The sequence below is a fragment of the Xyrauchen texanus genome, chromosome 18, assembly GCF_025860055.1.
Source record: "Xyrauchen texanus isolate HMW12.3.18 chromosome 18, RBS_HiC_50CHRs, whole genome shotgun sequence".
Lineage (NCBI taxonomy): Eukaryota > Metazoa > Chordata > Actinopteri > Cypriniformes > Catostomidae > Xyrauchen > Xyrauchen texanus.
In genome coordinates this window covers 40,359,398-40,376,402 of record NC_068293.1, presented here as the reverse complement: position 1 = coordinate 40,376,402, position 17,005 = coordinate 40,359,398, and the positions used below count along the sequence as shown (strand labels likewise).

At 37.0% G+C, this 17,005-nt stretch overlaps 1 protein-coding gene across 8 annotated transcripts in view; it reads left to right on the top strand.

Moving 5' to 3' along the window:
* Positions 1 to 17,005, top strand: part of tns1b (tensin 1b) — a 343,137-nt gene that overhangs the window by 289,561 nt on the left and 36,571 nt on the right. For 7 of the 8 annotated variants that reach the window (XM_052147959.1, XM_052147963.1, XM_052147960.1 and 4 more), the window contains 3 exons: positions 7,178 to 7,362; positions 7,975 to 8,113; positions 14,557 to 14,652. In XM_052147959.1, coding sequence (XP_052003919.1) covers positions 7,178 to 7,362; positions 7,975 to 8,113; positions 14,557 to 14,652 — 420 coding nt within the window. The remainder of the gene's footprint in view (positions 1 to 7,177; positions 7,363 to 7,974; positions 8,114 to 14,556; positions 14,653 to 17,005) is intronic. The other variant, XM_052147962.1, reaches the window with a different exon arrangement.

Here is a 17,005-nt window from a genome sequence, read left to right as displayed (position 1 = left end):
ACAATGCAAGTGAATGGGTGCCAAAATTCAGCATAAAAGTAATCCATATGACTCCAGTGGTTGAATGTCTACAGAAACAATTTGATAGGTGTGGGTGAGAAACAGATCAAAATTTTAGTCCATTTTTACTATATATTCTCCTCCTTGCTCAATCAGGCTGCAGTTTAACTTTCACTTTCTCATCCTCCTCCTTGTGTTTTTGGTGATTCACATTCACTATGCATATGCCCCCTACTGGGCAGGAAGTATTTCAAGCAAAAATGTACTTCAATATTGATCTGTTTCTCACCCACACCTATAAAATCACTTCAGAAGATATGTATTTAAGCCCTTGAGTCATATGGATTACTTTTATGCTGCCTTTATGTGATTTTTGGAGTGTAAAACTTTTGGCACCCATTCACTTGCATTGTATGGACCTACAGAGCTGATATATACTTCTAAAAATCTTAATTTATGTTCAGCAGAAGAAATTAAGTCATACGCATCTAGTATGGCATGAAGGTGAGTAAATGATGAGAGAATTTTCATTTTTGGTTAATCTATTCTTTAAATTACCTATGTTATTACTGCAAAGGACAACACTTAATGCCAGTGGATTTTACAACCCAAAATGTCACAAGCACCATATATGGAAGATTTGCTAAGAATGTTTCTGCCAAAAACTTCAATAGCATCCAGTTATTCTTCTAGGACTGATTCAGTGTGTCTGGACTCACTGTTGCCCCCTAGTGTTATTATCCAATCATTGGTGTCATTCACAGCTGTTTCAGAGCTATGAAGTAATTTCCTCTCTCTGTTAGTCTAGAAGAGCTCTTTTCTCTGATGTGGCCTCTCTTTTTCCAATCAAACATGGCCAGAGGTGCTGTCTTTGCTAAATCAACCTCAGATTCACAACCTCAGGAAGCCAATGTTAACCCTGAGGGGAAACTACTTTGATAAGGCTCTCATGATCAAATCTTTCTGTTTTATTACAGCACAGCAGTTGGAGTAGTGTTGTTGACTCAGCATAGATAAGTGTTCTGATAACGGAAAGGACAACTAGCGGTGGAAGCTGCTCTTTTTTGTAACCTTCCCATGAGTCCTTGCTCTTGCCACACAACTTAAATCACTCTATTTATCTAATACTTGTCTTTGGTTATCAGACCCGTCACTATCTGTGATTAAGGAAGCACTTTGTCTGGATTTTCCATTCACAACGTGCCACCAGAGTTAGGGTTTGTTTATCTTTCCAACTGAAGTTAAGGAAGGCTTATATCACTCTATAGGGCTTATTGATATATCAAATATTTGCAGTGATTTTTGTGGTGACATAAAATTAAGCAAAATTGTGAATTGTAATGTTTTTAAGGCACTTTTTATGTGAACATTAAGTTTCCAAAAGACTGTGTCATTAGATAAATTTTACAATCCTTCTTTGTCTCTCGATTTTAGAGAGTGTTTTAATAGCTTTTTAACTATTTTGAACTATAATGAAGCCGTACCATAGAAGAGTTGATAAGTTTGATTCATTTTTATTCATCACATCAAACTGCTTTCAGTGATTCAATTTAAAACTCAGATTTACTTTTAATTTGGTAATAAAATGACTTAGTAACAAATTATGTAAGTAAATATACATTTCAAGATGTCATTTTTTAGCTATATCGCCCAGCCCAAACACACTCTCATCTTTGATTTATATAATTGAGATTTCGCATGCATTAACATATGCATTTGACAGTAACGTGTGTTAGCAAAGCAGGGAGTAATTTTTCCTTTCTTTTTTCCCTCTTCCATTTCCTCATGTTTCTCCTGTTTGTGGAACACTCGTCCCATCATCAACTCCACATCCCATCCTCCTCTTCACCCTCTTCCTTTTCTTCCTGCCATGGTCTGTCCTTCCTCCTCACCTCTTCCTCCTCCTCATCTTCCTGGTGGTGTGCAGAGTACACTGCTCGTATACGAGGCATCAGTATCAGGCCTGGTGTTCCTGAGTTTGGCCAGCGCCGCCGCTCTCACTCCTTCAGTGGTTGGTCTTTCTGCTGTTCTGTCCCCTGTAGCTCACCCAAAAATTCAATTTCTGTCTTCATTTACTCACCCTGATGTTATTTAAAACCCTTTGGTACTTTTATTTAATTTATTTTTGTGGAACAAAAGGAAACGTTAACAGGATGTCACTTTTATTGTATGGACGTAAAATTGCAATGAAAGTGAATGGTGACTGAGGATAACAATCTGCCTTACATCTCTTTTTGTTTTCCACAGAACATAAGGGTGAGTGGATGATGACAGAATGTTTTATTTTACAGTGAACTATCCATTTAATATCCCTTTAACTCATAATAACACCTCTACGTGCTTGTGTACTTGTTCGATACTGTATTTTACAATTGTCTCCTCCCCTTTCTCTTTACCTGCTCAGGTAATTTACATTCCAATGTAGTGTCCTTTATTGGCATGACAAAAACTACATTCATGTTACCATAGTAACTGCATATAATGAAAGTAGTGGAAAATAGATATTATAAAATGGATAGTTTCAACTCTAAACTCTGATTGGATTACCCATGTGTAAAGCAGTTGAAAAATGTCTTTACCCATGTTAACGTCACTGTACCATTGTTACATATATTAGTGCTGTCGATTTAATGCGTTAATTCTGTGCGATTAATTCTGGAAAAAATGTATGCAATGAATTGCAATGCCACCGGACCGTAATAAGGAAGATTCCTGAGAAATGCAAGCTTGTAGTACCACCTGTGTACTCCAGAGGGCAGTAAGTGAAACTTCAGCTGTGTGACAACACACAGTTTATACAGTGAATAAAACAACCTTCAGTAGACAGCACAACACGAACATACATTACGTTTGCAAATCCGAACTAAGAGATCTCATACGGAAGCCCTGAACTGCATGGTGGAAAAAATAAATAATTGAGCCTCAGTTCCTTCCTGAGCCGTAAGTCTTAATTTTTTTTCTCTCTTCATATGTTTTTTTCTCTTCAAATAATTTTTTTTTTCTCTCTTCAAAATTTTATAAGAGTATAATTTTTTAAAATATATATTTTAATAAAAATCGTCCCCCCCCGGCGGAACCCGGGGAGCGATACTTTAGGTGATTGCTCACCCCTCACCAATTTGTTTTGGATGAGCATTTTACATTGGCGTAACAGTCTAGCTCATGTTTAGACAGACCAACAATATTTGAATATTTATTTGACATTCTTCATCTGGAACGCTTCACTTCTGCAGGAGACAGTGTGTTTCAAGTCAAGTGGTTTTTATTGTCGTTCAACCATATACAGTTAGTACAGTACACAGTGAAACGAGACAACGTTCCTCCAGGACCATGGTGCTACATAAAACAACATAGGACAAACACAGAACCACATGAGACTACACAGACTCAATAACATACCTATATAAAGTGCACGTGCAAACGTGTGCAAAAAGTACGGGATAGTACAATAAATTACTAAAAATTAACAGGACAATAGGTACAGTGAGAGACCAGTACACAGTAGTGCAAAAATATGACAGTTTTTAAAAATGCCAAATGTAAACATAGCAGTTATTGAGGTAGCAGCCAGGTATAAAGTGACAATAATTAAAGTGCAACTCAGGACACGTGTGTGTGTGTGTGTGTGTGTGTGTGTGTGTGTGTGTGTGTGTGTGTGTGTGTGTGTGTGTGTGTCAGTCCAGTCTCTGAGTATTGAGGACATTCACTGTTTTAGTGGCATCTCACATTTAAAGTTCAGTTGCAAAAACAGCGTTAGAATTGGTAAGTCACTGTAAGAAGTTTTAATAAAAAGTTTTTTCTTACCCCATTGGCAAATAGTTTTTTTCTTGTGTTAAGCTTGAACCTCATTAAGTTTTATTAGATTTATCTGTAAATAGGACTTAATATCTTACTATATGTCTTTTTGTTGCTCAAGTAATTGTCAATTTTTTTTAAGGATTTTGAGATTATTTTACAGGAAACAACACAAAAATACTGAGTAAGAAAATTTGTTTTCGCAATTCATTTCTGTGAATCAATTTAAACTGTTTTAATAAATCAACCTTTAATTCAATATCTCCTTGGCATCATCACTCAAATCTTAACAGAAGTACATATTATGTCATAAAATAAAATGTTTTAGTAAAACTTTATCTAGGTACGTTTTATTAAATTGGTGCACTCAAAAATATTTTTTTAGATTTACGCATTTCAATTTCATAAAAAAAATCCATCAAATTGAATTGAGTAATATTTAATAATATAAAATAAAATAAAAAAACGAAATGTTCTAAGTTATTATTTTTTTTAAACCTCACACAATTAAATTTTATGAAATTGAAACATGTCAATCTTAAAAATAGTCAAAAATATATATTTTTTGAGTGTATTAATTAAAACTTATTAAGTATACTTCCTTACACTTCCTCATTTTTTAAATTTAATGAATTTCGTTTAATGAAATTTTACTTTCATTAAACATTTTGAATCCAATTGGATGTAATTTCTGTTTGGTCACTCTTTTAGCCTTTTGAGAGATACATAACTATCAAAATATACTGTATACTGAATGTCAGTATGCTCAAAGATTACATTTTTCTGAGATAATTCAGTGAAAAGAAATGGGATCTGCACCTAGGCCAGCTTGGATCTATTAGGACTTTGTGGTTGCTAAGGTAACAGTGCAGGGTTTGTCATGCACAGCTGTAAAGCACTGCTTGTGTGCTACATCTGTTTTGTATGTTTTCTGTCCTGACCTTGTGTGAAGTGACTCTGGGGATGTACACCACATGATATTCCAGCACTTTAAGCACTGGTTTCTTCCAAACATCTGCTGCCTTCCCAAATCAGTCAGTTTTGCATTGCCTTAGAAACAGCTTTGGAGACCATTTTCAAGCCCCACCCTTTGTGTTGACATAACCATGCTATTGTTCTGAATGGTTTATTTTTTGCGTGCACACATTCAATTATTAAATGCATCCAGGGAGTGTATGTCACATTGTTTGACTAGCGTCATGTTAAACGTATGTGTTCTGTTTTGGGTCTAAGAGACCGATGACCATTTTCATAGCTCAAAAAATATATTTAATATAAATGACTTTACCTAATTTTATGAAAACTGATTTTTAAACAAAACACTTGACATGCTTTAACCATCATTGATGAAAAATCGTAAATTACTTCTGTCTGGGGTCTCAGAGGTCCAAAATAACATTATGCAATTAATAATCCAGTTAAATTAATTAATTTGTACACACCTTATATTCATGTAATTTGTTTTATTGTATTTTTCCACATTTGTTTCCCAGGGCACGTTAGGTACTGAAGATCAGATTGTAGGGGTCCTGAGCTGTGGTCTGACCACACAGATCAATCATAGGCCACACTCAGGGAGCTAGTAAATATTTTGTTCAGCCTGTTGCCTGGTTTCAAAACACTCCGCTCACTCCCACCAGGGTGTATTAAGACTGTCCACTGTTTTAAACTGTGTGCAGTTTAACAGGCCCAAAACTTTCTGTGCTGCAAATGCTGTTTTACAGACATAGAACACTTTTCTTTATCTGTTCATACAAGGAATAGTAGAAATAATTCTACTTATTCTTACATTTCCACAGAAGAGTTGAAGGTATCTTCAAATACATGCATAGGAAAATTCAACTGCTTTTTAAAGGGATAATCCACACAAAATTTTAATTTCTCTCATCATGGACTCACCCTCATGTTGTCCAAACCTGTACAGTATGACTTGCATTCTTCTGTAAAACACAAAAGGATATGTTAGGCAGAATGTTATCGTTCACTTTTAATTTGATGGAAAATAGAAGCAACAAAAGTTAGCACAACTGCAGTATTAAAACTATTTGAATATATTGAATTAGACAGCGTTACCAACTAACTTCGGTTATCCTTTTTGTTCCCATTTCGCCCTTAGTTTTTGTGTAAGAGAGAAGACTTACACAAATCTAATTTTATTTACACCAGCAAATCTTGGTATCAAACAAGACATGGTGAAACAGTTTTTGGAGTAGCTTTGAGGCTGTTCCAGAACTTTAGCTAGAAGTATACACTATTTAATTTTTGTATTTTTTTTAAAGAGGAATACATTTGCAGAGTTGCTTTAATTTTCCAGCTTTTTGTAATCTTGCCTGTTTGAATAAGAGCGTTCTTTGTAGTTCCAATAAACGTAATATGGTGAGAGTGTTAACACTTTTGTGTGTTAATTATTTTGAAGTCACTGGAGCGGCAGTGGCTCAGGTGGTAGAGGGGGTTGTTTACTAATCGTAGGGTTGGCGGTTTGATTCCTGGCCCACTGACTCCACATGCCGAAGTGTCCTTGGTCAAGACACTGAACCAAGTTGCTCCCAATGACAGGCTAGTGCCTTGGATGGCAGATCTGCCGTCATTGGTGTGTGTATGAATGGGTGAATGAGACACAGTGTAAAGTTTTTGAATACCGTTAAGTTTAAAAAAACGCTATATAAGTGCAGACCATTTACCATTTACTTGCAGTTCCCCGTGGATTTTTTCAAGTAATATGTTTGCATTTTATTTATTTATTTAAGGATCAGAAGTGAGTAAATTTTTTCATGTTAAAATACTTTCTTCTATCCCATCTTAATCTTTTAATATGTGAGCAGGGGTCTTAATATACAGAAACGTTAAGAAAAGAAGTATAACTATTAAATCAGCCACTTGAGTCATCCTGAAAAGTGTAAACACTGGCTCAATGACATACAGACATTATGAAACTCATAATTTTTTAGGCAAGTATTGTTGTCTTTTATATATATATATATATATATATATAGCTTGATAAAAACTTGGGCTGAACAGTTCACAGTATGATAAATATGCTTTGTTGTCATTTTGTACACACACAAATTTTAATAAAGGATCATTAGACTTGTTCTAGTCGTGAATGACTGTGCTTTTGGTCCAAGGCAGTTTCTTTAAAAACAGTCATTTGGCGCCATCTACTGGTGCAAAGGCCTAACTTGCAGAAATTGTCAATGAACGAATCAATAAACGAATCTGTACTTATCTTTATGGTGAATGGAGTCAAAAGAATCACTAAAATTAATCAAAATCACCACCACTAGAAGCTAGTGGTGCAGAATTCACACTCTTAAATGAAGTATGATGAATATTCTTTTGCAGTCCTAATACCTATTAAAGATGACTTCTTTTTTTTTGGCAGGAGTTCAGTCTGGTGAAATTTCACCACATGAGGGCTCAGCACCTGGATGGCGCCGGACCACCAGCGAGAGCCTGTCCCAAGACGAGAGCCCAACGCGAGGAAGCTCAGTCCGCTCCCCCATTCGATGCATCTCACCTGAGCTGGCCAATACAATTGCTCTAAATCCTGGGGGGCGGCCCAAGGAGGTAGACCCAACAGAGCTCTTTGCATGTTTCTTGTTTTGGTTGCAGAAATAATTCAGCTGCTGACAAGCTTTATTCTTGTTCTTTTTGATGACTGTATACATGGTCCAAAATGATCTTGAGAAAAAATTTATAATTATTGCCATATTTCAGACTGTTTAGCTGTTTTATTTCTTGCTTATTAGTGAACAGCACATATAATTGTGTCACTTGTAGCATCATATACAAAATGAGCTAGTTTCCATTCATATCTGTCTCAGAAACTATGCAGAAAACATTCTTAGGGTTCTGTTCGGTGTCAGACCGAATGCTTTCTTGCGCAACGGTCAAATATGTCCGTCTAGCACTCGTGTACATAGAAGACCAATTGAGAAACAGTGCAGATGCTGGGGGAAAAAACATGTTCAGTGTGAACAGCCCTTTAGAGTTTGGCATGCATTATTTGCAGTTCCTAAAAGAATTATCGACCACTATCAAATTGTGACGTTTTATTTTCTCTCCAAAGCCAACTTTAGCTCTCATGTTGGGCTGGTCAACTGTTAATTTTGGACCCTGGGTGTGTATATTTGTTTTTATGTATATGGATATTTATCCACCTGTCTCCTCTTTCTCCAGAGACATATGCACAGCTACAGAGAAGCGTTTGAGGAACTGGATGGGGGTCCCAACAGCCCCCCTCCGACTGTCGGTGGTGAGGCCCTACCCCAAACCCCTGCCTTCCCTGTCTCGCCACAAACCCCTTACTTCAACATGTGTAAGTTCCCCCGCTGGAGGAGGAGGGTGCCATAGAGCTGTAGGATTACTGCCTTTCTTTACCAACACTTTGAAATAGAGAAATCACAGCCATCACTGAATTATGTTTTTGTTCTTTGTCTGGAAAACACTTTAAACTCAAAGTAGAGTTGGCGGTAGGAGTAAGATACTATAATTAAATCGATCTCTCAGCTGTTTGGATATTATTGCTTTTGTAGTGGTTTTAGATTGAGGCTTGTTTTGTTCATATACTGACTCCGTTCCAAAATCTTGTGAGCTGCCTACGTACGCAGCCTATTTAGGTGAACTCCAGATGCACAAGCTGTTCCAAATGATAGGTAGCACGATTCTGCTGCCTTCTAAGATAGCTTCTTTTAGCCAAATTGTAAGGCACCAGGGGGGGATCAAGTCAATGTAAATTATAAATATACTTATAATTCATAATAGCAACAAAGCCATACGACCCCATGCATTTTCAATGAGAGTAGAGCGACTTCCGGCAACAAGAGTGACAGTGACTGTTGGTGACAGAGGTCACCGTGGTGAGTGACAAGAAAATATGAGAAAAGTTTAAGTTTATGCAAATGACGAGCGACATTCAAGAGTGACCAGCAATGAGAGGGGAGACAGTGGATTTCACGTCACCCGTCTGCTGTGAATGTCAGATACTGGAGTCGATTGCAGGCAAGACGGAGAAGTTAAAAGTTTCTGTGAGCGATTCTAAATAATTTTTCTGTAACCTCATACAGTACATTGATATAGCCTAATGAAATGATGCGTGGGGAACTTAGTTAGTGAGTTAGTTAGATTCATACATTGAGAGAATGTTCATCTTGTTTATGATATGATGCAGTGAGCACTGCTGAAGCTTATATAAAACACTCTCCCCTGCAGAATATACATTTTTAGCAGCAGTAGAACTGATTAGAAATTAGAAAGATATCTTTGTTTTACCTGCAGTATAATCTGTAATCAGAATTGCTAAAGCTACTATGGCCAGATGTGTAGTCCGCCAAAAATATTAAAGCAAAAGCAGTAGGAACGCCCACCAGAGACACAGATCGCAGAGTCTAGCAACACAAAGCGACAGTGTTGTTTGCTGGATGAATGTGACTTTAATTATCAGATCTGAAAGACCATAATTCTCACTTGCTCCTCAGAAATTCCCAACGTCTGTGGGCTGAAACCTATTGCCATCTTTCAGCATTTTTGAACAATGTTGGTCTTCAATACAATGTTTCATTGTATCTCAATCACATACTTTACAGTGGTGTTCAAACATTGGAGACCACATTAGAAATCTAGGATTGCACACATTTGACTCCTGTACAATGGAAGCATTAGTTTTTATAACCTATTGCCTCATCTTCCCCTACAACATATTGTCCCAGCAGGTTTAATTTAAACCCCTTCATAAAAGTCTATAGTCTCTTTACAAGTTTAGACACACGTAAGTTTAACACACAATACATAAGCAGCTCTGTTTTCCTTGGACTTCCACAGCATTTCTTTCCAGCAGACATCTTATTTGAAAACATTTCATTTCAGCCACTTGAGCTGACATCTTACCCAGAAGACACCTTACATTCAAAGCTCTTCAAACTAGTTCTGCTACTAGTTGCACAGATCAGCATAGTTTCTGCCTGCCATAACACAAAAATAAATTCCATCACAATCCACCCTTTTATTTGGGGCTATGCGATATATCGAATATTCACAATGTAAACTCAGCAAAAAAAAAAAAGAAACTCACTTTCAACTGCTTTTAAGCAAACTTAACGTCTAAATATTTGTAGGAACATAAAAAGATTCAACAACTAAGACATAAACTGAACAAGTTTCACAGACATGTGACTAACAGAAATTGAATAATGTGTCCCTGAACAAAGGGGGGATTATAATGAAAAGCAACAGTCAATATCTGGTGTGGCCACCAGCTGCATTAAGTACTGCAGTGCTTCTCCTCCTCATGGACTGCACCAGATTTGCCAGTTCTTGCTGTGAGATGTTACTCCACTCTTCCACCAAGTCACTTGCTAGTTCCTGGACATTTCTGGGGGAATGTGGTCCTAGCCCTCACTGTCCGATCCAATAGGTCCCAGACGTTCTCAATGGGATTGAGATCCACTGACATTCCTGTCTTGCAGGAAATCACACACAGAACGAGCAGTATGACTGGTGGCATTGTCATGCTGGAGGGTCATGTCAGGATGAGCCTGCAGGACATGTACCACATGAGGGAGGAAGATGTCTTCCCCGTAAAGCACAGCATTGAGACACACCACCCGAGACTATGACGGACCCTCCAAATCCGATCCAAATCAATCCCGCTCCAGATTAAAGGCCTCTGTGTAACGCTCATTCCTTCGACGATAAACGCGAGTCCGACCATCACCCCTGGTGAGACAAAACTGCGACGTCGCAGGGAAGAGCACTTTTTGCCAGTCCTCTCTGGTCCAGCGAAGGTGGGTTTGTGCCCATAGGCAACGTTGTTGCCGGGGATGTCTGGTAAGGACCTGCCTTACAACAGGCCTACAAGCCCTCTGTCCAGCCTCTCTCAGACTATTGCGGACAGTGATGGAAGGATTGTGCGTTCCTGGTGTAACTCGGGCAGTTGTTGTTGCCGCCATCCTTTACCTATCCCACAGGTGTGATATTCAGATGTACTGATCCAGTGCATGTGTTGTTACCGTGATCTGCCACTGTGAGGATGATCAACTGACCTTCCTGTCTCCCTGTAGTGCTCTCTTAGGCATCTCACAGTACGGACATTGCAATTTATTGAATCAGTTGAAACTGTCCATTTAAATTAATCAATTTAAAATTCTGATTTTATGAATCGGTTGCTTCATTACTTAAATATGTTCACAGAACTCTCATTGTGGAATTTTTATTATATATGATTTAAGGTTTATAATATTTAATATATTAAAATATTTTAGTATATGTTGCTGCTTATATGTATTGTTATATTGGTGCAAATAAATTCACATGAATAAATATTATTATTCCTTGTTTGTGGAAAACAAGCCTTGATTTAACTACATTCCTACTTTATTTTAATCATTTAGATTCTACCTGGCAAAAGGGCAGTTTGGTTGAAATGTAGTTCCTCTAATTGAAAAAATACATCATAACATTTGTCAGCTTAATGTTATAAAAGTTCCTTTAAAGGATCTGCTCATTTGATCTTTGGAGCTTTCTGGGTGGTTTTATCCTGGGGACCAAGTGACATGCATGGGCTCTTTGGGAGTGGATAGATGCTCACATGCTCCAACAGCCAATTTCTGGTAACTCATCTCCATGGCTTCCTCCTCCTGCAGAGAATGTGAGGCTTGAAAAGCTTCCCTTTACAACCCTTCCCCTTCTCCTTGTATCATCTGCTGAAACGCTTAACGCTGCAAAACAAAGAATTGATTTGCATTCTTTGGTAAGTGGAGGATGCATGTCTGGTCCAGATGTTGGCAATGATGCCTGCCAGGCCCTGTGGAAACTCAAGCTCTGCTTTACCCAACATGCATGTGGAGAGCAACCCTAAAGAACACACACATACTCAAGAGCACACAATGATTTTAACATTTGTCTCGGGTGATGCGATCTGAAGTTGAGAGAGCTAAATAAAGGTGTATACGAGATCCAGTTTGTAAACCGATCACACAAACCACATTCAGCTTTTTCGCTATCATCCACTGTGCTAAAACCAAGTGTTTACTTTTTGCAAGTTATTTGTGAGAAAAAAACTAATAAATAAACAAACAACAAATATCTAGATAGAATACATCCATCCATCCATCCATCATCAACCGCTTATCCTGTGTGCAGGGTCGCGGGGGCTGGAGCCTATCCCAGCTAACATTGGGCGAAAGGCGGGGGACACCCTGGACAGGTCGCCAGTAGATAGAATACAGAATTTAGAATGTTTAACTATTTATTTTGGAATCATTTTTAATATAATTCCCATTCATCATGCTTATATATATATGCGCACAAGATTTAACTGTGTTTCTTTGCCTGATATTAACATGCAATGACACCAATAGTTCACGTTGGATAAATTAATTAATGTAGATCCTGTGAAGCATGCACAGTATTTTTGGAAGCAAAACTGTGCCAATTTATTATTAGTATTTTATTTATTTATGAATTTTACTTTTTTACATAATGGACTTTATCAACATTGCATACATTGAGGACAGTGTGCAAAGACAAAGTAAGTGATGCATGTACCCTCTCCTTGAAATCCAATTTTTAAGTGGTCACAGAACAGCTATTATTGTTAAGGGAATTTAAATGAAAACATATTAGTTAAATGAAAAATTAAAATTTACATAAGTTTTGATAATAAAAACTTAATATAAAAAAACTAACCTAAAATAAATTTACTTCAGATTAATATGTTTCAGATTGTTAAATTTGTTTTAATCATAGATAAATAAGATTTTTAAACCTTGACAGTCCAGCTTCATTAAGCATAAAAATGGCACTAAATAGCAGTAAAACTTGACAGCCATGAGAAATTCAACACTATTAAAAATCCTTAAATTACATCAATTGATGCATTTACTTTGGTCACCCCCAAATACTAAAACTGAAATGAAACAAACAAAACAAAAAAATCAAAAATAAATAAATGTTACAGAGTGAAAATCAATGAAAATTAAACTAGAATGGAAGGACAGTCAAACAAAACATGAAAGGAGTGCTGCTTGGGTGTGAAGACATTCCTACTGGTGCTCTGGATAAGGGATCTTCTGTTTGAACACAAAACTAGTAGTCCAAGGCACTCAAAGTTGGCTACACATTTGAAAAGCCTTTATTGAGTCATAGCTGTTCGGTAAAAAACATTCAACAAACCGAAGCTTTTCGGCTTAGATAGAAAGCCTTCATCAGGGTGTGGAAAATTACCTAGTCGGGAGGCTTTTATAAAGTGTGGCTAATTAAAATCACATAACAATGCCACACGACGTGATAGAATTAAATGAAAAGACAATACAAGATACATTTACATCTACACATATACACATACTCACACATATCCATATATACACATGGGTATGTTTAGATGTTTAGATGTTTAGAATGGAAGAACAATATGAAAATAAAACAAAAATGTAAACTATAATAACATTGATTCATGTTAATACCAGGTGTAAACAATGATCAATCTCGCCTGACCTCTTGTGATTTGTTCACCCAAGACAAATGTTAATACCAGGTCAACAGTGCCACTTAATCATAAGCTCTTCACAAATGCATCCAGGTGATTTGACTTAGAGATGTCTTCTTAGAACAAAATCCTCACTGTCTTCAAAATTGTTGCTTTCCACAGCTCTGTGGCCACATCACCATTTATTTTCCTCATTTGTGTGGGCACCACTGTGTATTCATGGTTTTGAGTCACGTGTCCTGTTGTTTGTAGCATTGTACAAACTTTTTGTTTAGGTCATGTTTTCTGTTTCATTTAAGTGTTGAAATATTTGTTTCACTGAGGTGCTTTCTGTCTGCATGATCTGTCTTGTTGTCATTTTTTCATTGAGCACAGTTACAGCAAGTGCTAATCCACTTACATGGCCTTACCGCAGAGCATGAGACATGAGCTCATTCCCCAGCCATGTCACATACTGAAATCTCTGTCTGCTGTCTTTTAAAGCTGTCTTTACCACTGCAATCTTTCAAAAACTCATTTTATTGATAAGATTGAATGTTCAAACATTTAAGATGAAAGTGGTACACACAGATTTGTACTGCACAAGGCCAGAAACACTTCACGCAAGTACATAAACACAGACATGAATGTTTCGCCAACATATTGCAAGTTTGCTCCCATTGAACATGCTTAACGTCTGTTCTTGTGTTCCTGTGGTGGTAACAGACCTCAGTACTTAATGGGGCAATAGAGTTGCCTTCATATGACTGTGCCATTAAATGGGAAGTGTTGTTATTCAGGTAGCAGGCTCTGCCGTGACATTAGTTGACCAGAGAAAACTGACTGTTCAGGAAGACTGTTGACGTTACAATATGTACCCTTGTGGTAATGCTGAGAATGCAACACATATTTGTGCTCTCATACTTTTGAAAACAGGGCTGGGTGTCGCTAGCAACCTCGAGATACAATAAACATTGTAATGCAAATGTTATAATTCAATACATTTCGATGCATTGCGATATCATGATTGGATGCTTATTTATTTCGACCTGCTTATTCATTAATTGAACTGCAAGAAATGGTATGTCTGCTTGCATAAATAAAAACAAATACAAAATTATATCTGATTGTATTGCAACAGCCTTGTTTCAGATCAAAACTACATACGAATTCAAGCTTGCGTATAGTTTGAGGAGTTCATGTGCTTGCGTACAGTATATTTCAGGCCTAAGCCTTTAGCTGATAATGCTCTAAATAATAAAGTTTTTTTTTTTTTTGTGCGTGTTCTGTCTGTTTAGGTCGATCTCCTCCGGGATTGGCGAAAACTCCTCTGTCCTTCCTCGGCCTGAAGCCCCACAACCCTGCTGAGATACATCTGAACCAGACGGGCTCAGGTGAGACTTAAAACACACAGTACCATGCATACAGTACACATGTGGTCTTTTGGCTGAACTTTTAGCTCCTGAAGCTCAAATACATCTGGTCTGTCATATATCAAAATGACCTTTCATTTCTCATCATAAATGTTTCCTTGTCTCCCTTTCTCCTCTCTTGAGCTGTGAGCTCATAAGTATCTTGAAATGGATCTGTGGTTTCTTTTCGTATGCAGTAATATTGGGATAATTGTATTGTGATCTATAAATGGGCACATACAGAGCATACATACATATGTATATATATATATATATATATACACACACACACACAGTATATATATATATTAACAGTATATACATGTGTCTATACCATATATACATTGAGAGATAACAGAACAAATAGAGGTGCACCTACATTGTGATACCTATAAATGTTGCCTCCAAAGGCAGCAAATATAATTTCTTATTTCTCTCTTTTGATTTTGGGGTGGAATATGGGTTTGTAGGCTCATAAGTAACGGGATCCTATGGAGAGGTTTGGCGAGCTGTTCAGTTTGGAACCCGCTTCTGTGCAGGGTTGATTTCAGCTTTGTTCCTTAGGGAGTTCATTCAAGGCCTGTGAAAACATAAGAGCTTTGAGTTACCGTACATCCTGTGCACTTTATTTTGAATGTGTCACAGTGGCTTTTTTGTCTTACTAAAGTTAGGTTAAAATATGTCATGTACTTACTGAAAATAAGGGATGTAGTGGTTATGTTTAATCTTCTCTTTGGTGTTTTGGTCAAGGTCTAAAATCCTGTTTTGCCTTTTCAGAAGACGTATTTTATGGTGCTTTTTTTGTCCTTTTGCAACTTGAAAAAAAATAATATTCTTCACTTTTTACTATTTATTTAAAATAGCCTGTGTTTATCTTTTTATTAATGTGTCAGTAATTTTCCCTTTCTCTTTAAATGTATACAATTTCTTATGATTTTGTTCTTCTGCTGTCCAACATAGAGAGTGAAGATGAGGAAGGTAAGAATATACCAGACATTAAGAAGCACAGTGTTACATCTAAGCCATCTCACCAACTTTCATTCATATTCGCAGTCGACTCCATCCTCCATGAAACCTCATTTTATTTTGTTGGTCAAGCAACATCAACAATGTTTCATCTGTGTCAAAGAAGTTTGGCTGAATTTTTCTATTTGATAAAGGGTTAAATGTTAGCCATCCTCCTTTATCAGAATATGTGCCACCTTTTACTGTCATTTATATATACAGCACATATATATATATTAGGGCTGCACAATTAATCGAAATAAAATCGAAACCGCGATATGACCTTGTGCGATTATTACATTTCAAAGGGCTGCGATTTAATTAAATAAATAAATAGTCTGCTCCTTTAAAAGTTTATTTGCGCTGCTCAGTCCAGTCTTATATTAAGTTAGAACATTGTTACAGTGTTTTCAGAGCGGTTCTGTGCTCCACAACTCCCTCTCATGCTTATTTTGAGCTTATTTGAATGAGTTCGTTCCGTGTACTTACGTACGCTAAATGCTTTATTTACACTAAACTGGCGCGTCCTGCGTGAGGCGTTTTTTATTATTATCTGCGGAAGCAGCATCTCTGTCTCCGCAAGAATCAGGTATCATAATAACGCGGAATACAAGATGGGGTATAATTCAAACATCTTTATTAAATGATTGCTGAGTAAACAGCATGTTAGATAATTTTGTCATCCTAAGTATTTAATTTATTTGTTGATACGCAATCCCCGTCTCGATACGGCTTAGCTGAGGGAAGAAAGAAATGACACAGACACTCAATGGTATCAAATCCCTTCTTCAACGTTTATTGTTTCAGCATTCTGTTATATGGTCCAGAAAAACCACATTCCACTGGACCCCCACCAATGAAAGAGTTCTTTACCTTATATGGGGGTGACATACATGTTTGAGCTACGTGTGAAACGTGAGTAGAGAGAAAAAACACATTCCTTAGAACATCTTCAGAACAGGAAGCAGCTGCAGCTACCCCCAACAAAAGAAGTTTAAAAGAGGCCTTCATTATTCCACATTACATCACCAGAGAAGTTGTTGAGAAGCATTAATTATTCCACACAGCATTAACAGTAACACCTGTACTGTCCAGAAACATCTCTTCATTCTCCTGTCATTTGTTTATCTCAAGAGAGAGCGTGTCACTCTTATTACACTCCCTGCAGAAACAAGTGAAAGCGGAACTAATATTACCAACATCCAACAAAATGAAAAGGAAGGAACATACATACAATAAATCTATATCATATATTTAGGTACTATAATATAATGCATTGCTAAATTAAATATTATAAAATAATAAATACAAATAATTAAATGAAATGGTG